Source organism: Panthera uncia (assembly GCF_023721935.1).
Source record: "Panthera uncia isolate 11264 chromosome A3 unlocalized genomic scaffold, Puncia_PCG_1.0 HiC_scaffold_12, whole genome shotgun sequence".
In the NCBI taxonomy this organism is placed as follows: Eukaryota; Metazoa; Chordata; class Mammalia; order Carnivora; family Felidae; genus Panthera; species Panthera uncia.
The window spans coordinates 9,148,871-9,175,565 of NW_026057579.1; the positions used below are offsets into that span (position 1 = coordinate 9,148,871).

At 42.2% G+C, this 26,695-nt stretch overlaps 1 protein-coding gene across 1 annotated transcript in view; it reads right to left on the minus strand.

Moving 5' to 3' along the window:
* Window positions 1-26,695, minus strand: part of ARHGEF33 (Rho guanine nucleotide exchange factor 33) — a 66,419-nt gene that overhangs the window by 16,085 nt on the left and 23,639 nt on the right. The window contains exons 4-15 of the mRNA XM_049652716.1: window positions 25,372-25,536; window positions 24,929-25,050; window positions 23,656-23,798; window positions 20,875-20,934; window positions 19,605-19,829; window positions 14,874-15,003; window positions 9,505-9,637; window positions 7,479-7,562; window positions 6,223-6,306; window positions 4,422-4,570; window positions 3,263-3,427; window positions 12-723 (exon numbers count right to left, since the gene is read on the minus strand). Coding sequence (XP_049508673.1) covers window positions 12-723; window positions 3,263-3,427; window positions 4,422-4,570; window positions 6,223-6,306; window positions 7,479-7,562; window positions 9,505-9,637; window positions 14,874-15,003; window positions 19,605-19,829; window positions 20,875-20,934; window positions 23,656-23,798; window positions 24,929-25,050; window positions 25,372-25,536 — 2,172 coding nt within the window. The remainder of the gene's footprint in view (window positions 1-11; window positions 724-3,262; window positions 3,428-4,421; window positions 4,571-6,222; window positions 6,307-7,478; window positions 7,563-9,504; window positions 9,638-14,873; window positions 15,004-19,604; window positions 19,830-20,874; window positions 20,935-23,655; window positions 23,799-24,928; window positions 25,051-25,371; window positions 25,537-26,695) is intronic.

The window sequence follows — 26,695 nt, forward strand, 5'->3', positions numbered from 1 at the left end:
GCGGCGGCGGCCTGGCCGTGCGGCTGCGCGGCGCGCTCGGCCTTGAGCGGCGCGCGGCCGCCGCTGCTGCTGCGCGTGCTGTAGAGGCGCGGGGCCACGCCCTCGGCGGGCGGCGCGCGCGGGAACTCCTTGAGCGAGCGGCTCAGCGGCTTGGCCTTGCCGTGCGCCTGCGCCGCCGCCTCCAGCTTGTAGGCGCCGCTGCTGCCCGCAGGCGACGTGGCGCTCTTGGGCAGCGGCTGCAGCGGGTGCTCGGGCCGCTCGGCCTCCATGGCGAAGCTGACGGGCCGGAGGAAGCAGATGTCCAGGCTGGACTCGGAAGAGGCGGGCGAGCAGTTCTCGAAGAGGGCCGGGGCCTGGAACGGCTCCTCGTCGTAGGGCGCGGGCAGCGCGAAGATCTCGCCGCCGTACTCAAACTCCTCGTAGCCCGCGGGCACGAAGCCGCGGGCGTCGGGCAGGAGCTCGGCCGGGGCGCGCAGGGAGCGCTCCACGTTGCCCAGCGGCTCGGCGGGCGAGGGCTCGAAGTCCATCTCGGGGATGGCCTGCAGGGGCCCGGCCAGCGCCTTCACGTCCTGCTCGGCTGCACAGAACTGCGCTGGCGCCAGGAGGCTCTCGGGCCTCTCGTGCTTTCTGCCCTCCATCTCCCACTCGCTGGGCTTCCCGGGCTGCATGCTCTCCATCAAGCTTTGCGGTTGTTGGCTTTTCTTCACTGGGGGCATCAAATGTCTGTAAAAAAGGAAACAGTACAAAAAGAGGTGTGCTTACGGTTGGTTAGTTCAGGCCGCTTCCCAAGCAGCGCGAAGCCGGGAGCAACACGGGAGCCAGATAGCGCCTAGGCGCAAAACTGCCAGGTCCTCTCCTCTCTGCCCTCCCAGGCGTCTACGTGTGTCACCGACCAAGCTCCGTAGGCGTCTCCAGCCAGGGAGTCCCCACGAGCCCTGGTCCCCACGTGGGAGGGTGAAAATGCTGTCTATAAAGCGGATGCCTGAAGTATCCGTCTGAGCAAGAAGGCTCTGCGCAGAGATGGCTGGTGAGCCAGGATGGTCATCACTCCACATATGGAAGCTCTTACCCTCCCACCACGTGTCCAGAGCCCCAAGGTGCCTCCTTTCTCTCCTCTCCCTTTTTTGCCCTAGCAATATGATACAAAATAATGGAAAGAACTTTTATTCGGCTCCTGGACCTACACGCTTAAGAACAATTATATTCCTCGATGAAATCAGTGTGGTACAAACTTGAAAACTGTTGAATCTGGATGATGGTATGTGGGGTTCCCTGTACACTTTTGTGTATATTTGAAGTTTTCATAAGAAAAAAAACTAAAAAATTCCTTGTGGCTATAGAGCATGCTTTTAAAAGTTGTCTCAAACTTTCACCCACAAAAACATGACCGAAATGAAAAGGCTGTCACTCTGAATATGCCCAATTTCATGGAAGGATGTTTTGTTTAATCATGAATAACGAATAATTTACATAGGATATTAGGGTAGTATACACATCAGATTGGATGTGATTTGCCAGTTCTGGAAGGTAACAGCCAGGCAGATGTGAGTGGAGGACTACACACTGACCCAGCCTGATTGTTCTACTCGTTTATTAATTCTACCACAAAAATGCATTAAAAATACAAATGTAAATGCTGAGTATCTTTCTCTGGTGATACTCTGGTGAGTATCTTTATCAGGTGAAAATGAGGTCTCCCACTTTCAAAGGTGAAAAGAAATGATAAATGAAATGCTGACCTAACCTGAATTGTCTTTTAACTTGGAAATTGTTGAGTTTTTTACTGGCTATTTTCCCAACACAGAGTGCAATGGCAGCCATCTTTTCGGGCTAGATATAATCTCTAGGGATTTCATTTTGGGGCTCTGTTTCACTTCAAAGATCATTCTCATAAAAGCTGAAGTGGGGGCACCTGGGTGGCTAGGTCAGTTACGCATCCGACTCTTGATTTCAGCTCAGGTCATGATCTCATGGTTCGTGAGTTTAAGCCCCGAGTTGGGCTCTGCACTCATAGCACAGAGCCTGCTTGGGTTTCTCTCTGTCCCTCTCTCTATGCCCCTGCCCCACATGCTCCTGTGTGTTCTCTCTCTCTCTCTCTCTCTCTCTCTCTCTCTCTCAGTGAGCCCAACACAGGGCTTAAACTCACGAACCTTGAGATCATGACCTGAGTCGAAGTCCAATGCTCAACCGACTGAGCCACCCCAGTGCCCCTGGAATTTTGAGTTTTGGTTCCCCTTATCTTTCCAGAAATCCTGGTTTCAAAAGTAGCCAAGTTGACTTTATCCTTATCCTTTAGAGGTAAAGAGTTCCAGATACATAAATGGCCTATTCCTTAATGTAAAAATCATCAAGAAGTTTGTTCAATAAGAATCCAGCTTAGTGGGGGCACCTGGGTGGCTCAGTCGGTTAAGAGTCCGACTCTTGGTTTCAGCTCAGGTCATGATCTCACGGTGTGTGAGTTCAAGCCCCGCGTTGGGCTCCATGCTGACAGCACAGAGCCTGCTTGGGATTCTCTCTCTCTCTCTCTCTCTCTCTCTCTCTCTCCCTCTCTCCCTCTCTCCCTCCCTCTCCCTCTCTCTGCCCCTCCCCCACTCACTTTCTCTGTCTCTCTCTCAAAAATAAATAAAACTTAAAAAAGAATCCAGCTTAGTGTGCTAGAGGATTGTATGCAGAGACTTTAAAAAGCTGTCAAATACATCCACAGCAGAGAAAAACTTTAAGAGAAGCTGTCACAAGTGGAGAAAAGAGCTTATGAAGTCCTTTTATGAAGAAGCTTCAAGGGGAATCAGGAGGACTAAACTACACTCTCTGTGCATCACCTCAGGCCTATTTCTCTTTTCAGAGCCTGGAGTTCCACTCCCCCCTGACTGGGATTCTCTCCCTCTACTGTACCTTTTGGAGAACGTAAGTAGGTTCCCACCCTTCTGAGGAGCTATAAGATGCCTTCCTGTCTTCTTGCGGCACTCTCTTCCACCCAATCACTGTCCAAACCCAAAGAGACTTATGTTGTAGATGGAGGGTGGTTATGTGTGGTAAATTGTTAGGAGTAGCCGTCAGCCTCTAGGCCTGCCCCTTGACATTAGCCTTCCTCTGGGATCCAAGTTTTGCGTCAGCTGCTTGCCTGCCCTCATAGGCCTGATGGGGCAAGAGAGAGGAGAGTCCTGTAGATCATACTCCTCATTCAGGCTGTCCTGCTACCCCACACAGACCACTTGGCACCCAGGGCCTTGCCATTAGCATTTCCACAGCAACAGGTGCTTACGTGACAGCAGGGCCAGAGCTGGGAGCAGAAGGGTAGGGTTGTAGCATCTCTTCTGAGTGGATCCCGCTGTCACGGACAGCCTCAGGGCCTGCAGTGGGGGAAGCATCTTGTCCAGTGTTTGCACACTGGGAAGCCAGGCCTTTGTACAGCTTCGCCATGGATGACCTGTGAGAATAGAAGTAATCATTTTCAGGGTGTACATTGGGAAATTGGCTCTGAACACACAGATTAGGACAAGAAAGATGAGACATTTCTTAGATGAAGCTCATCTGTGAAGTTCTCTCTCTCTCTCTCTCTCTCTCTGGCCCTCTACAAACAAGGTTGTTTACATAACAGTGTAAGCTAGATGCTGGGCAAGAATAAGGATGCTGATTAATTGCCTGAATTAAGTTTGGGGGAAAGGGGTGGTATAGGAAGATATCCCCCAGACCAGCATCTTTTTCCGGTCTCAAACACCCACAGAAATTATTCTGTTTTCCTCATTGATTGGAATGAGGTTGAAGGAAATCCAGGTCATTAGAAAGTTCTGCTACAGATTGCTTCTGTTCCCTCTGAAGCCCAGATTCTCCCCAGTCAGCCCTTTTTGTTTCTTTTTAGCATTAATTTGTTCAACCACCACCCCTCCCTTATTTGTTTTGTTTTTATCCATAGCACTTATCACTATCTAACTTACTTATTAACTTGCTGTCCAGCCCTAGAAAGTGAGTTCCATGTGGCAAAGATTTTTGCTTGTTTTGTTCGTTGCAGTATACTCAGTGCATAGAGCAATGCCTGATGCATAGTAAGTGCTCAATAAATATTTGTTGAATTAATGAAAGAACCTACATTCTGGCCTTTAAACTGCATTTTTTTAGTCTGGCAAGCTTAGGGAAACAATTTCAATGGTTAGTAACATGAGATAAGGGGGTCTGCATAAGTATTAGAGTAAAACTGTTTATTTTTCTGAGGTAATTTCCCCCAGGTAATAGGTACCTCCCTCCCTATAGCCAGCCTGGCCATCTCATTCCCCACCTCTTCTCTGTTCTCTTCTACCTCCTGTCACTGCATTTCAGCCACTTTCAATACAGTGCGGTTACTTGTGACAGGTACCCACATTGTCTGTATTCTTGTTCTTAGAAACCTTTGATAAACCCTCTAAGCAGCACCATCAGAACCTTACTTCTTGAGCTTTTTCCGTTTCTGAATAAGCAAATCCTCGTTGCATTGAAACAGCAGGGTGTAATGCGAGATAAATACTCGAAGGCGCTGAACACACACCAGAAGTAGGTAATAGTCAGGGTGTTCCTGCTCTGTGAACTTCAGGACGTTCTGGATGGAGGAAAAAAGGAAGCAGCATTGCATAATTAGAATGAAACATTTTGTCTCTTGTACCCTTTGCCTCCATCTGTTGTGAGCATTTGGTAGCCATTTAATCAAAACAACAATACATATGGCCAATCTAATTGGCTGAAAGGTTAATCTTAATCTAATTAATCTGAAAGGTTAAACTTGACGTTCTCTTTGTCCATCCCACCAAGGGAGACTAATAGTCATCACTGTTCCTGTTTTGGCTGGATGTAAACCTAGGCTAATTCCATCTGAAAAATTTGAAGGATCTATTCATTAGATTTTTGAGGTAATGGAGCCATTCTAACGATTACTGTCTATAAGCAATGCCTTATAACCCAAATAAGTCAGACTAATGGTGAGAATGTCAGACATCAAGGGGAGGATGTTTATGATCAAACCTGGTCTGGTGGTCCCTACTATATTGCCTACTGTGTGGTAGTGAAACATGCATGTTAGTTGGATCTGGAAAGCTAATGTGTATTGAGTCTTCCTATTGCCAAGTACTAATCCCTTTACATATTTGTTTTCTCATTTAATGTTTACCACAGATAGATAGGTGCAATAATTATCTCTGTTTAACAAATAAGGAAATCAAGGCACACCGAAGTTAGGTAATCTTCATTAGGCCACACATCTAACAAGTAGCAGAGCCAGAATTTGAACTCGTCAGACAGTAGAATCGGGGCTCTCATTTATCATACTGCTTGCAAGACCTGGGTTTGAGTCCTAGATTTTTTCACCTATAACATGTGTTAACTTGAGGAAGTTACTTAACTTCTTTGGCTCTGTATTTCCTTATCTAAGCAATGGTAATAATACCTCTTTCATGGGATTATTGAAAACATTAAATAAGATAATTTAATTTATTGTGAGAAGATCTTAAAATCTAAAGCCACATATAATTGAAAGTCTTCTTAATAGTGATACTGGGCTACTTCTACCTGAGATAAATCCCAAGCATTTCTAAGATGCTTTCAACTGAATTACTTAGGAAAATCAGTCAGCAATTAAACCAGAATAGGTGGATGTTAGAAATAAGAGGGACTGGTAGGGATGCTGGTGAGCCTTTCTCTCAACTCTGCTTCCTCCAAGGTGCTGCAAGCCCTGTGGAAAAATCATGTGCAGAAGTCACCTCATCAACTTCTTCATGCTTTGTCTGTGACATAAGATATAAGCAATATATGGCAGGCTCTTGGACTCAAGGCAAAAGAAAGTAGTCAAAGAGCACTTAAGTGGACAGTTTACATAGATACTTCTTAGATGCCAGGGATGGGGTAAGAGTTTAGGGGTACATTTAGATGGCTGTAGAACAAGATGGAAGGGACTCAATAGGTACTTAGAGTCTACCAGGAGCTTCTATAGAAAGATCCTGGATCAGCAGAGGTGGTGATTGCTGGTAAATGAAGATAGAACTTCAAAGGCAGACATCATGAACCAAAAATTTTTAGACATTGAGATTGTGGTTCGTACTACAAGGTAGGAATGGGATAATCATAGCAATCTAAATCATTTAATTACTCTTTAGAAATACCAATGATTCTTCCTTGACCCTTTACAGTGTTTCTCATTTAGAAGCCAAAAATAGTAGTTTAGCTTGAAAATCATCTTGGTGACTTCCTAGCCACGCCTACCTGCAGATGTATCAGATATTCAGGGATGCGCTGGACTATGTGAAAAAACAGTGTGTAGATGTCAGATTTAATCTCTTCGTCACCCTGAATGAAAGAAAGGTAGAGTCACTCTTTGGTGTCCCTCTGGCTCTGGCTGCAGAACCCCAAAGTCAGTCCTACCAGAGCAGGCAGAGTTTTTTATTCCCAGAGCATTTTCTTTCTCTAAAGTGTCATGGTCCTTCATTGGATAGGCCACTTGTTCAGAGACATGCTCAAGGAGACAATTCTTCTGTAGCAGGGAGCATATCATATCATTCTTTCGAATCCACCCAACTTTCCAAACAACCCCCTCCCTCCCCACTACTCTTGTTAGCACAGTGCTGGACACAAGTGGGCACTCAATAAATTATAACCGAGTTGAATAAATTCATTCAGGTTCTCTTGTAAGTACTCATTACAGTGGCTTAGTAATAGGCCCTAAGGGTGGACTGGAGCCTCATGAGGGTGAAGACAGAGTATAACTAGAAACTGGTCAGCCGGGCTGGCAGAGCAAACACGTTGGACTCTCCCCATGTCCCTTTCTTTCCCTCCCTTTCCCTTCCCTCTCCTCCCCTCCCCTCCCCTTACTTTCCTTTCCTCAAATATTTGATGGGTGCTAACATGTGGTAGGCGTTATACTTATAGGGTTGAGAGTAGTTGGGAGGGGGGGTGGAAGTAGAATGTTAATAAGAAAGAGACCCTCACCTCTCGTGAAACTTGATTAACTCTTAACTTTAGGCTTCTGATAGAGTTTCTTCCTATTGACCTAAAATAACTAGAATTGTTAGATATTTATATGTGCTTCTTGAGCACCTACTATAGCATTGCAGTAGCAATACTTAAAGCTACATGATTAGAACCACTTTATGATCTTGTAAACTGACACAGGATGATTTCAGTTTAATATTCAGATTCAAATTGTACCTGGAAAAAAAAAACCCTCATAGAGCATGCAAGCTGTGGCCTGAGGATCTCTGCTTAGAACACCTGTTTACTTTGTGTAAACTTCCAGTGCAATAGAACAGAGAGTCAGCGAGGCAGGGTGTGGACCAAAGCACTGGCACTCATCCTCGAGTGGGCTCCTTTAACTCCAGGTAGGGTGTCAGGGACTCTGTTGGAGCCATTCCTCAGCCTGGAAGACAAGCTGAGTGCATGTGTTGTGTTCCCCTAGGTGGATGAGCAACTTCCTACAGATATACCTGTAACCAAAGGGCAGTACACACACAGAGTCACCTTACCTCCTTCAGAACAACAACATGAACCAAAGAGATGCATTCAGGTAGGTCCCTCAGGTAGGCAACATAATAATCCAAGAAATTATTCTTAAAAACAAACACAAAAATGCATGGTAAGACTCTGGAAACAGGAATGATAGCAGCTAATAGTTTTACAGTCGTGTGTTTCACAAAGGAGTACTTTGCAGAGATTATTTTGATCATTTAATGTGTTCATTAATATGTTTTGGGGGGTTTTTTAATTCATTTTTTTTAACTTTTTGGTTTCAAGGTAAATATCCCTATGAACTTGAGAACCAACATTCAATAATCCTGCTTTCATGAGAGAAAGTGAAAAACCAATGCAGCGGAGAGGGGTCATGTAAGTTGAAAATTTTTTTGTGTGTGTTTATTTATTTATTTTGAGAGAGATAAAGGGCAGAGAGAGAGGGAGAACCCAAGCAGACTCCACACTGTCAGCACAGAGCCCCAATGCAGAACTCGATCCCATAAAACTGCAAGACTGAGACCTGAGCTGAAATCAAGAGTCGGACACTTAACCAACTGAGCCACCCAGGCACCTCGAAAAAGTATTTTTAAATTGTTAAATGATTAAAATGCATTATTTTGTTTTTAAGTGACTTTTAATTTCAGTCATCTGCATCCAGTGAGGAACGTTGTCCAACCCACCTTCCGGTGTCTAGACCAGTGATTCTCAGTTTTTGCCACTAATTGTATATTCCCACCATTTGTTTATTCTTCTATGCAGTATGCCTTCAAGAAAACAATTTGCAGCTTCCAAAGTTATATTCCCACAGATATAACAACTCTCAGCCCAAGAAAGCATACTGAATACAAACAAGTAAAAGTGGTATTAGAGGGATTGCATTATATCCATACAAGTAAATAGTTTGTAAACTATACAAGTAAATAATTTGTGAACTTTGTCTTATTACCTGCAGTTGAGAATCACCAATATACAGAATTTGATTGCAGGCTAACTATGGCTTGCAGACCAATTTTAATTAGCCCACACAATATTTTTTTTTAATGTTAATTTATTTTTGAGAGAGACAGAGAATGTGAGTGGGTCAGGGACAGAGAGAGAAGGAGACACAGAATCCGAAGCAGGCTCCAGACTCTGAGCTGGAGCACAGAGCCCGATGCGGGGCTCGAACTCACGGAGTGTGAGATCATGACCCGAGCCGAAGTCGGATGCTCAACCGACTGAGCCACCTAGGCGCCCCTCACAATATTTTTTAAATAAGAAATTTCATACAAAATTCTGGATTTCCAGCGTCTCTTAAAATATCAGATCTGGAAACTCTAGTCCCTTCTTCCTGGATAATAATTGGATAATATTCCTTGTAGAAAAGCATATGTGTTCCACTTAAGCTCACCTCCCAACAGTCCATACTGTATTACACTCCACTTATTTCCACTGATTTATATCACTACCTGGTCCCGTAGGCATTTGAGTTTGCAACCTCTGGCCTGGGTCATACTTTCTTTGTAGAACATTACAGAGATTTCAAAACTTAGCACTCTTCTCCAAAAAGTGAAAATAAAAAACATTCAAGACAAACCACTGCCTATCACATTTTTAAATACCGCTAAGGAATGAAATTAGGTGAGAAATACAAGCACATATACAAACCCCCCTATACTAATTTTGGATGGATGGATATGTATAGATAGATAGATAGATAGATAGATAGATAGATTGATAGATAGACAAATACACACACTTACGTGCATACTCAATGGGCCGTTCTACATAGTACAGTGGAAAGCGATGGGCTAGAGGTTAGGAGACTTGGGTAACAGATCCATGACTGCCTAGCTAGCCGGGTGATTTCAGCAAAGTCTTTCAATGTCTCTGAACTTTATTTCGTTATCTGTAGAGTGAGGAGGTTAGACTAGATCTCAGCGGGTTTCCTATCTCTGAAAAATCACTGGTTTGAGGTTCTCCATTCAGAGAAGCAGACAAGAGAGACACAGGTGCATGTAATTCAAGTTTATGCAGGATTTTTTTTTTTTTACAACTTACCTCATCATTTGTTAATTTAAGGAATAAATCTCCAAGAACTCCTTGGCGTGGCCACTTCAGGACCCTTTCCTGCAGAGCATGGAGCAAATCGAGGTGCTGCTGGACAAGGTACCGTAAAGAACCAGGGAAGAGGCTTGAAACAGAATAGAGATAGGATCACACAAACCAGGTGTAGAGAAGAAAAGAGCCTATAAGAACATATGCAGGAGGTCCCATTTTCCCAGTCATTCAAAATATTCTGAGCTCCGCATATCCTGAGCTCTGCATTCAGGATTTTTTTTTTTTTAAAGTTTGCCATTGTAGACCTGACAGAAAATATCCTCAGGATGTAAAAAGACCCATTAGCAATGGTTCCTACACAAATCTGTATTGTACTAATAAGGAGCATATCACTTGAATGGCTTTTTTTTTTAAGCTTATTTTTTTTAGTAATCTGTACACCCAATAAGGGGCTCAAACTCACAACCCTGAGATCAAGAGTCACACGCCCTCCCAACAAAGCCATCCCGGCACCCCTTGAATGGCCTTTTTAAAGCCAAACTGTTACTCTCTCATTTATGCGACAGTGGAAATTCTCAGGGAAATCTTTTCCAAAATTTTAAAGTTATTTCCACTTGATGTGCAAAATAGACTATTCTAATTAGTGTTGTAGACAACAGCACTGAGGTGGCACTTGGTCATTCTTAGCTACTGGGTAAGAGACTGATTTAGGGAAGAAGGAAAACTTGTTTAAAGCTGGCAACTAAACGCTCAGGAGACAGGCATATGAAAGTGTTCATTTCCCTTCCCGTCATTATCCAAGAGGAAAACTGAGCAAGGACAGAGACTTGCCTGGGAAGGCTGTAGACCAGGCCTGGCCTGTTACTCCCAGGAGTTTCACAGAGCCCCTTCCTACTCTCACAGCCCTCTCCCCCATCCCTTAGTGTGCCTCTTTTTTTGTCTGTTTGTTTTTGTTTTTTGGTTGTTTTGTTTTGTTGTTTTTTCAGAGGAAATGAAGGGAGGAGAAGTGTCAGAGAAGGACACAGTGGAGAGGAGAGAGAGAAAGAATCATGGGAGGAAGAAGGGGGTGGATGGAGAAGAGTGGGACAATCAGAGGCCTATGGGAACAAGGATGCAAGCTGCAAGGAAATGGAGTCTTGCTGGGCTACAGCAGGGATCTGAGCCCTAACTTGGTGACTTATGGGAACTGAAAGTAGGCTCCCTTGTGTTTTGAAGACCACACGTTTAACAAAGATGAAAGTGCTGGCCTGCTTGTCACCGAGAGCTGAACTTATGTGGATATTTCTCCAGGGTCCAACGAGAGTAAGTTAGTGGACAGTTGGTGTGCTTTGTCCACCCTGAACAAGCAGACCTTTGTTGAGAACAGTAGAAAGACCATCAGTTTGATAAGAGGTCTTTCAACCCATCTCCAAGGAAAGCAAAGACTCCCCTGGAGATATAGCTCAGAGAAGACACACGGACTGGAGAGGGTACCCAGCCCCCTGTGAAAAGATACAAGGCCTCCTTCATTCCTGCCTTTTCCGCCTCCACCTCCTGTGCCACTGGTCTCCGCATACGCAAAGCCTGCTGGTCTGCGCTTCCTGAGCTCTTATGGCTGGCATGGTGGGCTTAGGAGATCTAAGTGATCCCTGTCTGGATCAGAGGGAATTTGGAGGAGTGGCTAGGAGACAGTCTGACTGGGAGGAAACCATAACATTGCTGGAGGAAAGCACAACTGATTGAACTGAACAAGTGAAACACTGTGCCAGCAAAAGGTCTAGATGTGAAAGATTTCTCCCCACCCAACCCTACCATGGCTTCCGGTGATATTCCTGATGTGACACTGAAAGCTGTTAGGGCCCCACACCATGGTAAGATCTGACTTGGAGATAGGTTGTCCTTTTAGGTTTTGTAATATCTCTTAGATTACCCCTTTCCTTTTTTTCTCTCTTTACTGCTCTCCTGGCCTTGCCTGGCCTCACCTGAGCTCACCTTCTTTCTCTTTCTTTTGAGACAGCTGCCTTCTGCTACATGGTGATCAGTGTACTTGCAGCGTTGGAGAGCTGGTAACTTGGTTGGAGTCCAAGTACCTCCTGGACTGTCCACTGGGGTAACAGAGATTTCAGGGTGAGGGATGAGGGTCAGAAAAGGCTAATGCCCCCATCAAGTATTATGGAAACACATAAGTTACAGGAAGAGCAATGACTTGTGGTGGGTTCTTCACCAAATATTGGGGAAAAAATGTTCTATTTAATAAGGATATTATTTGAAATTGGAGACGAGTGTGGAGAACGTGAGCCAGGAGATGGAGAACAGAGAGAGAAAGAAGGCAAGCAGTATAGACACACACACACACATAACCTATTTCACTGTTTTGCCTAGAGCCAGACCTGATTCTCAGAAGCAACTTTTTCATGAAGATGAAAGTATTAAATGCTCAACTTCTTATCTGTTCCTTACCAGGAGTGAAATTACGGCAACGTGAATTTGTTTATTGTTTTTTAAAACCTTCAAAGTTATTTCAACTCCCACACTACAGTACTTAAAAACAAGGGAAATAAACTAAAAGCAATGAAAGAAAACCCAGTTATAGTTTCAAATTAATAACTTAGCTCTTGCCAGTTCAATTTTAGGCCAAAATAACTCCTGAGTTTCAGCAGCAGGATGTGACCCAATCTGACCCGCGTGGATAAAGAAACATTCGCCACCTGGTGGTGATCTGTAGCACACTGAGTTCTTGGTGGATGTGGCACTGGAGTTTAGCTTATAAGACTAACTGGCAGTCAAGTCAAGCTGACTTTGCCCCTCCCTACAAGTATTCAGACAGACAGGACTATTTGATCCTAAGCTTATAATTCTATCTATAGAGTGAATCAGACCAGAAAAATCCAAGAACTCCAACTTCTGTGATCCTCCAACAAATGAACAACAGCCCACATGTTCCACTCAGACCTCCGCTGGTAGCTTGTGCCACTGCAGTTTTCAGCCCAGACGCAGGGCTGGCTTGAAACAGGTTGAGGAGGCTCTTGAAGGCTTTTTTCCCCCCTAGGGAAATCCTAAATTTGTATCTTAAAGGTTTGAGAAGATGTGGCAACCTCAGTTTTGAGTGTCAGGTTATAGTTACGGTGGGTTTTATTTTCACCCCCAAGTTACTTTTCAGCAGGAGCAGAAAGTGCTGAAGCCTTGCAATGTGTGATGGGAAAGATAGGAAATGTTATTAACTTATTTTCATCTTTACATGGGGGAAAATGTCAGTAGAGAAAAGGAATAATCCCATTCTGCTATGTTTTCATTCAGCTGGTCTATTTAAAGCACACACAGAGGCTTCAGAGAAGCTTAGAAAAAAGAAGAAATGTAGTAACTGAAGGAGGATAATGGAAATCTAACCCTAGGGTAGAAAAATGGCAACACTGCAAAGCTCAGAACTAGAATCTTTATATTAGTAAGACTGAGAGTATCAACTTAAAGCTTTTCTCATCTTGATCTATGAAAAGAAAAAAGAGGGTCAGCTTAGTAAATAACTAACATGCATAGCATCGTCATGGATATCAGGAATAACTTATCTTACTTTCATGGAATTTTGTATAATAGTTTTATTTTTTTTTTTAATCTCAGGATTTGGGGGAGATTAGTCCTTCCTCAGCAGTGGGTCATAGGAGAACATCTTAGACAAGCAGGAAGTGACGGCAAGTAGAAGAGAGCTTCCGTGAGCCAAGCACATTTCTAGCATCCCTACCTGACAAATCAGTTGAGATCTGAAGTAAGAACCTGTGGGCTGTTAGGAGGGAAGCGTAAGTTGTGAGATGGGAAGAAACAGAAAGTCTGCTTCTGGCTGAGAAATTTGATACGGCGCTTGTCAGTCAGGTGACGTCTTTGAAACTACAAGGTCCTTAGAGAAGTGGCATGATGTGGAAAGATCACAAGGACAGGGGCACACAAGCCTGGGTTTGAATTCGGGCACTAATTGGCCATGTGGCTTTAAACCCCTCTGGACCTGAGTCTCTTCATCTGTAAGACAGGGTTCACAGGGTTCTTGTGAAGGTTTCATGAAGTTATAACTGAAATGCCTAATTACTGTGATCCAAAATGAACAATTCTCTCTCCTTACCCCATCCCCAAATTTTCAGGGACAAGGAAGAGAAGCTGCTGGCTTAGTATCTCAGATGTGGAAGCAAAACCACACCCAGAGTTAGACTTGCCTTTACATTTGATTCATATGTAAGATTGGAGTCTAGCAGGGGAATTAAGGGGCCAGATGGGGAAGGAACGACCAGCAGGACTCTAGGTGGCCACTGAGAGAAGGTGAAGCCTGGTCCAGGGTCTCCAGTGGTCAGAGTTTTCACCATGTCACATCACCCTTTCTGTCCCTTGTTTTCTATGCTTTGTTTACCTCAGTTTTGCAGTAAAATAATTCTTGAAAATAGTCAAGTCACTTTCGAGTTTGTCAGGGAGTATCCCCTCATCTCGGCCATTTAGCTAGGGGAAGCTTTGTGCTCTGGTGACTAGGTACCATGTTGGTAGCCGCAAAGCCAAGTGAAACAAGGGGATGGAAAAGAGCAGGAAAATTTGACAATTAGGGGCTTCCCTAGATAGATTCACAATATGAACCATCAGTGTCTATTACCTGATAGCGTATTTAAACCGGTAATGCCACGTTTATCTATAATAGGCCATAATCTAGACTTTCCAAGCTTTTGGATTGACCTTTTCCTCAACTAATCTGGATTATTCCAACTTCATCACATTAGTCCTTTCCACCAAACCAGAGTTTCCTCCTTCCTGCTTTTCTCAATGGAGAAGAGGCAGAGAAAATAGAAAGATTATGGACAGATACCCGTCAAAAGAGTGTTGTAATCTTGGGGCCAGCATGCTCCAGACCCTGTGGAAGCACTGCCCCACAACACACACACCATACACACACACACCACATACACACACCACTTGTGCACCATTCGGTACTATGGGACCACCTGAACAAATGAGAAAAATCCAAGTGCCAGGGTTAACCAGCCCCATGCCATTTATCTGATGGCCACTTAGTCCTTCAGACCTCCCTGCGTCCATTCCCTTACACCCCCCGTGAGACCTGTGGTCCCATGAGAACATGCAGATGTCAACAGAGAGCAACATCTCCCTCACTGTAGCATTTATTTTCCCTTTAGGTTCTTTACAGACATGCCAGGGATACTGAAGGCCCCAGAGACTATACTCAGTTTCTTATCTAAATTTGTGACTTGCCAGGGGTTACCTGCTATCACTGCCTACGCTCTTTTCAAAGACTATTCCTGGAACTCCTCACAGGTCCCAGAATTCCCCAAATGGAAACAATAAACAACTTACCTTAAATCTTAAGCAATCTGAAAAAGGAAAGGCAATGAATACATGGGTACCTTCTCTCTTTGGAATTCCTCTTTCCATCTGACCCTTGGAACGTTGCCTTGATCTTCAGGATCAGAGAGATGTTGATGACGTATTTTCTTTCCGATTCAAGCAGTTCTAGAGCCACGGTCTGTCTTTTAGCTTTAAAAATAAATCAAAGAGGGAATTTTTGTCAACCACTCTTTCCCAAAACTCTGTTAAATTATAGAAAGCAATAAAAAGACACTAAACCCAATAAAAAGAGACATCGGCAAATTTTTGGAAGATGGAAAACAGAATGGAAGCATGGTAATTAATTCAGCAGAGTGAGGGCACAAAACCTTGGTGTTCTCATCCGCAGATGGAAAATCTGCTAAGAAGCAGAAAGGCTCAAGAAGTGGAGGCACCAGGTGCCACAGAAAGTGCAATTTAGGAGCAATGCTGAAAACAGGAGACATGGTCTACATAAAGTGCAATTGAACTTCCAGGCCCCTCCCCCCCATGCCACATGGCTTCCTCATTTATGCCCCATGCGAAAATGGGAAAAACTAAACTAGAGGGGCCCTTATCTCTGGGGTCTGGACTAAAAACATCAGAGAGGAGAAGGAAGAGTTGAGATGCCAAAAGGAAAACAAGGGAACTCAGAAGGCTTGTGTCCTTCTGGAGGAACAGGGAGACCCCCCTCCCCCCCCAGCCCCTTCCTCTGGAGGTCTTCCCACAATGCCAGTTCCCACTCCTGCCACTCTTCAGGCAGGAGACTGGAGGATCTACCACTGAAGAAATGGAACTCTCCAAGGAATAAAGACCTACAGACACTGACATAAGGAAGTCACCTATCAAAAAGTTAATTTGCCACTCGATTAGCCTACAGTGAAGCCCATTTCCTGATAAGCTTGGCCAATATAGAATTTTGAAGTTTCTTTTTATTTAGGGCTGTATGTATATGGAGAAAAAGGTATTTACCCATTAGGAATAAATAGAGACAATGCAGGAGATGGAATGTATAGCATGGTGACTATGGTTAATAATATCATATTGCATAGTTGAAAGGTGCTAAAAGAGTAGACATGAAGTTCCGGCAAGAAAAAAAAATTGTAGTTATGTGTAGTGACAATGTTAACCAGACTTACTGTAGTGATCATTTCACTGTATATACAAATATCAAATCATTATGCTGCACATCTAAAATTAATATAATGTTGCATGTCAATTATATATACCTTAATAAAAGAGACAATGGAGAAACAAAACTTTTTAAAAATCCTACAGTTAATACCTCAAAGAGGTACGAGAAAAACATTCTAATCATTTAATAGTTACATGATGCTAGAGGCGCCTGGGTGGCTCAGTCAGTTAGGTGGCTGACTTTGGCTCAGGTCATGATCTCAAGGTCTGTGAGTTCAAGTTGCACATCGGGCTCTGTGCTGACATCTCAGAGCCTGGAGCCTGCTTCAGATTCTGTGTCTTCCTCTCTCTCTAGCCCTTCCCTGCTTGCGCTCTGTCTCTCTCTCTCTCTCAAAAATAAATAAACATTGGGGAAAAAAAATTTTAATAGTTACATGATGCTGGGTTTTTTTTGTTTGTTTTTTGTTTTTGTTTTGTTTTAAGAAAAGAGAACACTCCAGAAGAAGGAGGAGGAGAAAAAGAAACTTTTTGGCATTTTTTCAAAGATGAAAGAGTGGAAAGTAAAGTCAAGGAGGTTTCCTGCCTTCTTCCCTACTCCCCCACCCCCAAAACAAGAAAGACATGTTGAAGAAAAATAGACTAGAAAAAGATGGTAGTGGAGAAAATCAATCCATGAGACCCAACATCAAATTAGTAGGAGTTTCAGAGAAAATAAAGAAAATGGATGAGAGCATATTATCAAATGAATAATAGAAAAAAAAAAAAATACCAGGACACTCATTTCTAGAGGAAAGAGCCCATTGTGCTCAGCGTAATTAATGAAAAAGACTCTCGCACCGCTGTGACACTTCAGCACACCAGAGGTAAAGAGAAGATCCTAAAAGTTACCAGAGAGAAAAATCCAGTAACATACAAAGGACTGGGGATCAGAATGGTACTGGGCTTTCCAACAGTAACACGAGAAATTAGAGGACAATGGAGCAATGGCTTCAAAATGATGAGGGAAAAAGATTTTATATTCACCTAAATTATCAACAAAGTATGCGGAAGCTACTGGACAATAGGTTCCATCAAACGAGAAGTAAACCGAGAAACCAAGAAGGACACACAAGATAAAAACAAACAGGAATCTAGCATAGAACTATGAAGGGAATTCCTAGGAAGAGTGGGAAGTCCCGGGAAGGCAGCAGTGCAACAGGCCAGCACGGAGCAGGAGGACAGAGGTCTCTTGGACACATGCTTCTGGGGAAAAGAAGAAAAATGTAAATGAAAGATTTTCCATTACACTGCTAAAAAAATTAAAGAAGACCTATGTAAAGGGAGACATATACCACGTTCTTTGATAGGAAGACTCAATACTATCAAGATGTAAATTCTCTGCTAATTGGAATAAAAAGAACATAGAGTCTAGAATTAGACCCACCCAAATGTGATCACTTGATGTTCTCTATGCAATTCAATATGGAAAGGAAGATATTTTCAATAAAAGGTGCTGAAGCAACTGAATAATCACATGAGGAAAAAAAAGAACCTGGACTCCCTCACACCATACATCAAAATTTATTCAAGATTAATAGATTGGGGCGCCTGGCTGGCTCAGTTGGTAGAGCATGCAACTCTTGATCTCAAGGTCATGAGTTTGAGCCCCATGTTGGGTGTAGAGTTTACTTAACAACAACAACAAAAGATAAGTAATAGATCTAAATGTGAAAGCTAAAACTATAAAGATTTTAGAAGAAAACACACTAGAATATCTTCACAACTTTGGGATAGGTGAAGATCTCTTGGAAGGACACATAAGTCATGATCTATTTAAAAAGTTTAAAATTGGGGTGCTGGGGTGGCTCAGACAGGTAAGCATCAACTTCAGCTCAGGTCATGATCTCATGGCCCGGGGGTTGGAGCCCCCCAGGTTGGGCTCTATGCTGACAGCATATGGAGCCTGCTTTGGATTCTGTGTCTCCCTCTCTCTGCCCCTCCCCCACTTGTTCCCTCTCTGTCTCTGTCTCTGTCTCTGTCTCTCTCTTTCAAAAATAAATAAACATTAAAAAAAATTTAAGTTTAAAATTGATAAACCTTATCAAAGTTAAGAGCATCCGTTCATCAAAAGAATATTAAGAAAGTGAAAAAGCAAGCCACATACTAGAATTAAATATTCTCTGTACATACATCTAACAAAGAACTCATATCCAAAATATATTAAGAAATCCTAGTAACTGATAATAAGAAGAGGCACTTCATAAAAGAAGGTGTAGAAATAACCAATTAGCATGCGAAAAGATTTTCAACATCATAAGTCATCAGGAAAGTGCAAATTAAAACTACAATATGATACCAGTTACACCCCCATGAGAATGGCTAAAATTTCAAAGACTGACCATACTAAATATTGGGAAGGATGTCAAGCAACCAGAACTCTCAGACATTAGTGGTAGGAGTATAAAATGTCCCAACCTCTTTGGAAAACTGTTTGATGTTTTCTTTCAAAGTTAAGCATAATCCTACCCCAGAATCTAGAGATTTCACTTCTAGGTATACATCCAAGAGAAATGAGGGCATACATCCAAAAAAGACTTAGATGAGAATATTCATACCAGTTTTGCTTATAATGGTCCTACACCGGTAACAGTCCAAATGTCCATCAACAGGAAAATAGATAGGCAAATTGTGGTAAATATATTCCATGTGATTGAACTACTGAATGAAAGACACATAGTGTATTGAGAGAAAGGAGTCTGACTCAAAAGAGTATACATTGTATTATTCCCTCCATATGAAGTTCCAGAACAGACAAAACTAATTTATGGTGACTGAAGTCAGAAGAGTGGTTCTTCAGGTGCATGAGAGAGCTCTCTGAGGTAACAGAAATATTATATATCTTGATCCAGAGAGTGATCACAAGGGGATATACATACATACATACATAAAAAGTCAATAAGCTTAAACTTAGGTTTTGTGAATTTTGCTTTATGTAAATTCACCCTCAGTAAAGTACTGATAAAAAAAAATAGCATAAACTGGTTTCAAAACACAGAAGCAAGTACCAGAAGGAACCGTGAAAACAATTTAAAGGGGTTGCTGCTTTCTTCATAATAAACCTTTCGGTACTCTTTATTTTTTCATGTGTTTGATAATAAAAATTAATTTTTGAAAATTACTTTCCACAAAATAGCCAGAGGGAAGTGCCATTATGTGCCATATAATAGGTGTTCAGTAGCAACTAGTGATAGAAAGGAGAGGAAGGAAGGAAACGAGGGAGGGAGGGAAGACAGACCTTGATGCAGTATCTGGTATTTTGGTGGCAGACTTCCGATCCAAGATGCACATATGGAAGATTTTGCGTCACTGACAAAAGAGTTCACAAAATTCTGCCCTCTTCTCCACCACCTTTATGCCTTTTTTCTCCCAAAGCACTGCATTTCTAGATGTCATCGATCCCCAGAATCAAGGTGGTGGTCCCAAGCCTGCCATGTGACCTCAGGTGAATCCCTTCCCCTCTACAGGCTTTAGTGTTCATCTGAAAAGAAAACTGGAGACCAGGTGGTCTCATATCTCCACTGAATCTAAATTGCAAGAATTGTAGCCTGTAGGCTTCCTGTTCTTCAAACTTTCGGCCTGCATTCCCCTCTAGGGCTTACCAGCTAAAGAGGTTTCGCATAAAACATTTTCCAGAGAACTGTGCCTGGGCTGGCCAGCGTCCTTGAGTTTATCTGGGTGGTCTTTCGTGACATATTCCTCTCCCCATTCTTTACCATCCTTGGGCTGCCTCCACACACCAGATGAGAGATGGCCCTTGGGCTGGATATCAGCCGAAAGGCAAGGCTTAAGGTTTTCTTCCGCTTCAGGAGTTGTTGGGTTCATTCCTGAAAAATAGCACCCGCCATCAATATCTGAGTTAAAAAAAAAAAAAAATTGTTGTTAACGGTTAAATAGTATGCCCCTGTTTGGGTATACCTACCCCCTCCACTTGAGGATTAAATACATCAACTAAGGATTAAAGTTTCCACAGTTACAAAGGATCACCTCTGTCTGTTTCTGGCCTATACATCCTTATTCTTTGTATGTAGTTTCTACTAACTAAGGCACTTTAAAAAATAAATTTATAGGGGTGCCTGGGTGGCTCAGTCAGTTAAGTGCTGACTTTGGCTCAGCTCATGATGTCACAGTTCGCGGGTTTGAGCCCTGCAACAGGCTCTGTGCTGAGAGTTCAGAGCCTGAAGCCTGCTTCGGATTTTGTGTTTCCCTTGCTCTCTGCCCCTCCCCCACTCAAGCTCTGCTCTCTCTCAGATAGAATAAATAAACATTAAAAAAAATTAAAACATTTATATAATAATATATTAATTTGTAATAGTATACGTTGACTCCCTGTATCTCCTTCCTTTTAGGTGAGCACACCAGAGAAAAAAATACAGGAGAAAGATGCCAAACACAATGTTTTTTTGTGGAATTTGTCTTTCTTGGTCCTGATAATGGTAAGGTGCAAAAAGGAAGGAGGAATGGAGGGAGGGAAGATGAAATAATTTATAAAATACTGGTGAATTGTCTATTAAGTAAATAACTTTTAAATTAAATAAACTATAAAATGTGTCCACAGAAAACTTAGGTCATGCTACGTACATCTGTAGGTTTCCCCTGAATGTTATTTCATTGATAATTGAAATGAGCCAGAAAAAAACAAGGATTCTGGCTTTGTCTTAAACATCCCGACCCATTCTCGCTCCTTGGGTTTAACTGAGTCACTGACCTACTCCACCATTCATCTTAGATTCTTAGTAACCATAGTGCTTTCTCTTTGCCTGAGTTCTTTCATGCCTGCTTTGGGACTGAAGGAGTAGAAACAGGAAAGGTAAAAGCAGGGAAAGGGTATACTTGCTAGAAGAGAAGAGAACTAAAAACAGAGCCACTTACCAGGACCCATCATCCCCTTCACATTACTGTCTCCTACATGCATGGATCGGGACTCTTGAGCTGCAGAGGAAGGAAAGCTTTCAATCAGTACTCATTCCACTAACATGGGCTGGCACCTTCTATGAGCCAGACATTGGGGACAGACTCAAAGTTGACAGTTTACTGAGAGAGACAGAGCAGTAAAAAAAATAATAATAAAATCTCAATATAGTGGCAAGCACTATTTTCCCATCTGTAAAAAGATATATTAAGTGGCATTTACCTCATAGACTACCGTAAGAATTAAATCAGTTATTATGTGTAACCTATACACAGTAAGAGCTAAATTATTATTTAACTATGATGGAGAGGATGGTGATGATGGGAAGAGCAGGAACAACGCTGCTCATATGTAAGTCAGACCCTGTCACTCCTCTGCTTAGCCCTCCAATGGCTTCCCATAAGCCAGAGGCTGTATAATGACCATTAGGCTCTAAAATATCTGCTCCCTTCCCTGCCTGGTGTTTCCTTCTTTTTTTAAAACCCCATCTCCTCTTGTCTCCCTTGTTCACTCTGCCTTAGCCCCACTGCTCCTGTTCTTCCTTGAAATCTTGGCTGTGTTCCCACCAGGACCTGTTCCCTTTCTTCCCTGTGGTATGCAGGAGCTCACTTCCTCACTTCGTTCAGGTCTTTACTGGGCACCCTCTCTAAAATTACACCTGTGTTTATTTTCCCCCTTATCACTGACAAACTACAGATTTTATGTATCTTGTTCATTGTCTGCTTCCTTCAGAACAAAGGCTCCAGGAGGGCAGGAGTGTTTGTTGTTTTGTTCACTACTGTCTCCCACCATCTAAGTCAGTGTCTGGGATGATGGATGGATAGGAGGAAAGACGAATGCGTAGTGGAAGAGTCAACACCTTGACTGCAATCTCCTAAGAGAGTCATAGCAGCAGCTATGAATCAACTATGTTATATAAGCTACCTCTGTTATAACAGTGGGGGAAGGAGGGTTACCATCACGCAGCTAAATGAACTCCATCGAGCACTTCGCAAGTTATCATTTTAAACCTTTTGTCTTGTGAACATGTTCAACTCCCCCACACTTGGCATTGATCTGCCTTCTACTTTCCAAGGCTGTCCTGTATTCTTTCCTAATAAGATCATCCTTTTACATCATGTTCTTCATGACATGGAGCAAAGAAAACAGAACCCCTTGTGACGAACCCCCTCATTCCTCAGATGGATCAGGGAGTTTTGCCAAGCTGCACCTACTGGTCTCAAAAGTAACTACTCAAAGAGGTAAAAAAACAAAAACAAAAACAAAAACAAAACAAAAAAAACTTACAGAAATAAAAGCAAATCCATACTTAGAAGTTATACTGAGTAAAATCCATCTGATTTAGGGGCGCCTGGGTGGCTCAGGTGGTTAAGCCCTGGACTTCAGCTCAGGTCATAATCTCATGGTTTGTGGGTTCGAGCCCTGCATTGGGCTCTGTGCAGACAGCTGAGAGCCTGGAGCCTGCTTCAGAATCTGTGTCTCCCTCTCTCTCTGCCCCTCCCCTGCTCACGCTTTGTCTCTCTCTGTCTCTCAAAAAAAAAATAAATAAATGTTTAAAAAAAAATTTTTAAAAAGCCATCTGATTTAGATTGATTAATGAAAGAAAGAGAGAGCGCTTATGAGTGAGGGGCAGAGAGAGAGGGAGAGAGAGAGAATCCCATGAGGTGCAGAGAGAGGGGGAGAGAGTGCAGAGCCCAGAGCAGGGCTTGTGCTCACTCAATGCGGAGCTCAAACCCCCAAACCCTGAGATCATGACCTGAGGCTAAGTTGGTTGCTTAACTGACTGAGCCACCCAGGCATCCCCTGATTTAGATTTTTAAATTTAATTATGCAGAACATATTTACTGTCTATGAATATATTGTTCCTTCAGCCATAAGGGTAGGAACCACCAGCACTGCCACTGAGGAGCTTACAATTGGTTCAGAAGCCCTTGAGACTCTTGGAGATTTTCTAGATGTGACAAAAAAAAACAAAAACAAAAACGAGAGATCAAGAGAGAGACAGAGAGAGAGACAGACGGGACAATTCCTCTAAACAATGTTAATGTCTACATTCACTCTCCTGTGTAGAAGTGCTTTGCTGGACATTGCTGAGCATACAGAAGTGTAGCAAACGTGGAACTGGACATGGTTACAGATAGATGGAACTGGATGGAAAGCCAGTTTCTTTAGGACTGCCCAGGAACAGTTTTCTAGCATCTGTTCTATCATCCCTCAGATCAGAGATGTGCTAGTGACTGTCAGCCAACGGACAGCACCAGCTCTGGCTATCCAGCGCCCCCCAAAAAGAAAATCTTTCAGTATATGTGCTGCCGAAGCGAGCACAAAAGAAAATCTTTCAAATTGGGCAGATCTCCTGGTCTCTTAGGATGCTCTGGATTCTTCTAAATTCCAGTTATTGGAGGAAAAATTTTGAGCAATACATCATTTTCCTGTAATAAGGATGGAGGACAGGGGCACTGGGTGGCTCAGTCGGTTGAATATCCAACTCTTGGCTTCGACTCAGGCTCATGATCTCACGGCTCATGGGTTCAAGCCCCGTGTTGGACTCTGCACTGACAGTGCGGAGCCTGCTTGAGATTCTATCTCCCTCTCTCCGCCCCTCACCACCCCCCCCCAAAATAAATACATAAGCATTAAATAAGATAAGGATGGAAGACATAAACCCATGCTCACTATTACTTAAGCTCTAGGAATCCAGGGGGAAGGTTGGCTTTTTCAATATGATTTGCAAAATGTACCTTTTTCATAGGCCTGAGAAGGCAAAAGGTTTATAAAGTCTTCACTTGGAAGAACAGGTTCAGGGATATTGATTGAACGGAAAGGACTTCCTTGTGCTTGAGCAGGCCCTGCCTGTGAGCCATGTTCTTCTTTTTGAGTTTTCCTGGGGAAGGGAAACAAAGGGTGTTAATACCTGAGGGGTTCAGAAGAGAATCAGTTCAGAATAATCCAAGAAAAATTCCAAATTATTAGGTTGAACCATATAAAATTGCTGTTTTTGTAAATTAAAAACATATATTAGCAACTTTTAGGGTTCAACTTACTTCATCGCCAAAGCTGGGGAAAGATTTCAAATATGTATAAATCACATCCTAACCGTACCACCTATATTTTTATTTTTCTGTTACTGGCTTCCTTGTCATCAGGATCTTGAGAGTTTGCCATGGCGACAGTCTGCTTGGGATGATGTACATTCTCTTAACAAAACAACACAAAAGGTCCCGGGAAGCAGCAGATCTTCAACGAAAAACAATAAGCCAGTCTCCAGGGTCACACAGTTATTATTGGCATATTTCTATTTAAAACGTGATAAGTTAAAAACATGACAATGATTACCACATATGTTTTGATTCAAACTGGTTGAGCTATTAACATACATTAATTTTCAATGGTAGAAGTAAACTAGTAGCATTAGAGAAATTTTAGAAAATGAATAAAAAAAGAAAATCACTGGTGACCCCAGTATCTTAACACGCCAATCATTATTTTAAAATTCATCTTTGTTATTTTACATTTTCACAGTTTAAATAAATTCTACATACCATCTTCTATCATTTTCATTCCACTTCCTATTATGTTGAGTCCATGTAATCATCACCATCCATCTTTAATATCAACCAACTTCTTCTTTTTTAAAAATTTTTTTATGTTTATTTATTTTTGAGAGAGAACATGTGCAGGGGAGGGGCAGAGAAAGAGAGAGGGAGACACAGAATCCAAAGCAGGCTCCAGGCTCTGAGCTGTCAGCACAGACCCTGATGTGGGGCTCGAACCCATGAACCGCAAGATCATGACCTGAGCTGAAGTCGGACATTTAACTGACTGAGCCACCTAGGCACCCAAATATCAATCAACTTCTATGATTCTATAACCTCCATCACATGCTGACCCACAGATTCCACCAGTATATAGACAGTTAGCTGTATACTGATAGCAGGGAAGGTGTTCTGGATGCCACTGGATAAGCCATTGCTTATGGCTTTGCCTTTCACCAATTTTTTATAAGACACTCACTTGGCTTTAACTTTCCGAGATTCTCTTCGCTTTTCCTGCTGAAGCTGTTCAATTTTCTGTTGCATTTCTTCCTGTTTGGAAGTGATGGCCTGAATCATTGACATGGCATTGCTCAGCTCTTCCTAAAAAATAGGAATTGATACATATTTAATCTAGTAAAAGAGATAAAAGGATATAACATGGTATATAATACATATTTTAATACATATTTGTTGAATGAATGAATGAATGAGAGATGAGCATCTTACTTCTACTGTGGCCTATAATTTTAACACAGAGATACAAGAAAGAAAAGCATGAAATAGATATTTTTTGCCTGATAATTAATGAATAGACCAGGAGGAAAAATTCTTATATTTGCCTGCTACGTGAAAAGATATTTTCTACTTCTGTGACTAAGACCAAGAACTTCTGTCTAGCAGGGAAATAGAAGAGGGGCCTACCTTGAAATAGTTTAACGAATTCTTCATCTCAGTAACTTTTTCTTCCATGGAACATCGGCAACTCTTAACCTTCTCTTCCAAAGCATACTCGCCATGTTGAATTCTGGACAGTTCTTGCATTGCTTCTGTGAAACCAGTTTTCAGTTCAGAGGCCAAGGCCTGCAACTAAATGATAATCGCCAAGAGTAAGTTCAGTATGCTATTAACTATTATAAATAGTACCACTGAACCCTTGAATTTTCCTTTTTTTTTTTTTAAGAAACCAGGATATAGAAAATCTACAGCCCGGTAAACTAAAGTTTTGACAACTTAAGACAAACTTGGCCCTATTCATTTAGGGAAAAGAGGGTCTTTTATATGCAACACATGCTGGAGCTTGATTATGACAAGCAAGCAAGCAATTAATTAAGTTTACAAGTGTTCCTGCCAGCTACTGTTTCTTCTAACACCTTTGCTTAAAGTGAGATTTACTTGAAAAGCAACATATGCATGTGAAACAGAATCTTGATCCAGTAACCCTTTCAATTCCATGAAAGAAGGGATAGGTCATATTACCCCTAGTGGTATAAGAAAATGAAGAAATTCAGTCATTTTTTCCCCTTAAACAATTAAAAATAATAAAAAGAGTAATAACTAAGCATATCTGAGAATTTCTTTGCAGGTGAGGAAGTCATATAGATAGGTAGGTAGATAGTTGAATGATGTCATGGAAAAGGAGATAACAGCATTTGCAGTGGTGGGAAACAGATAAAATGGTAGGAGTTCAGCACGTTGTTGACAGTGATGTTGAATTCTCTCCAAGAGTCAAGCCTGGTCGTGTAGGAGTGTGCGCATTGGATTTCTGTTGTCAACTTCCACACCGTGACAGAGGTGTCAATTCTGGAGTCTGATAGGGTACAAATCCTAGCTCTCTCCTATATGAAGTAAGATCTCAGGCAAGTTGGTTAACCTCTTCACAGCAGTTTCCTCATACATAAAATAATTACTATAACACCTATTTCACAGGACTGTGTGGAGAATTAATGAATAAATGTAGATAAGCTTTCTGCTACAGTGCATGCTTGTCCATAGAAGGTGTTCAAGAAATTTTAATTCTTCTCCCCCTTGAAGTGGCAAATCAAAAAGTTAAGCACAAACAGAAATGTGGAGAAAATGGAGCACTTCTACAGTTCAGGTTTTTTTATTGAACAAATGAAAAAAGCATTTCAACAGACAGAAAGTTAAGATAATAATAACAATAAGATAAAAACGTTACTTTCTTGAAATTTATGACCTTACACTCTGCTAAGTAGAGGAACTCTTAGCTCCAGATCTGTCTTTAAAA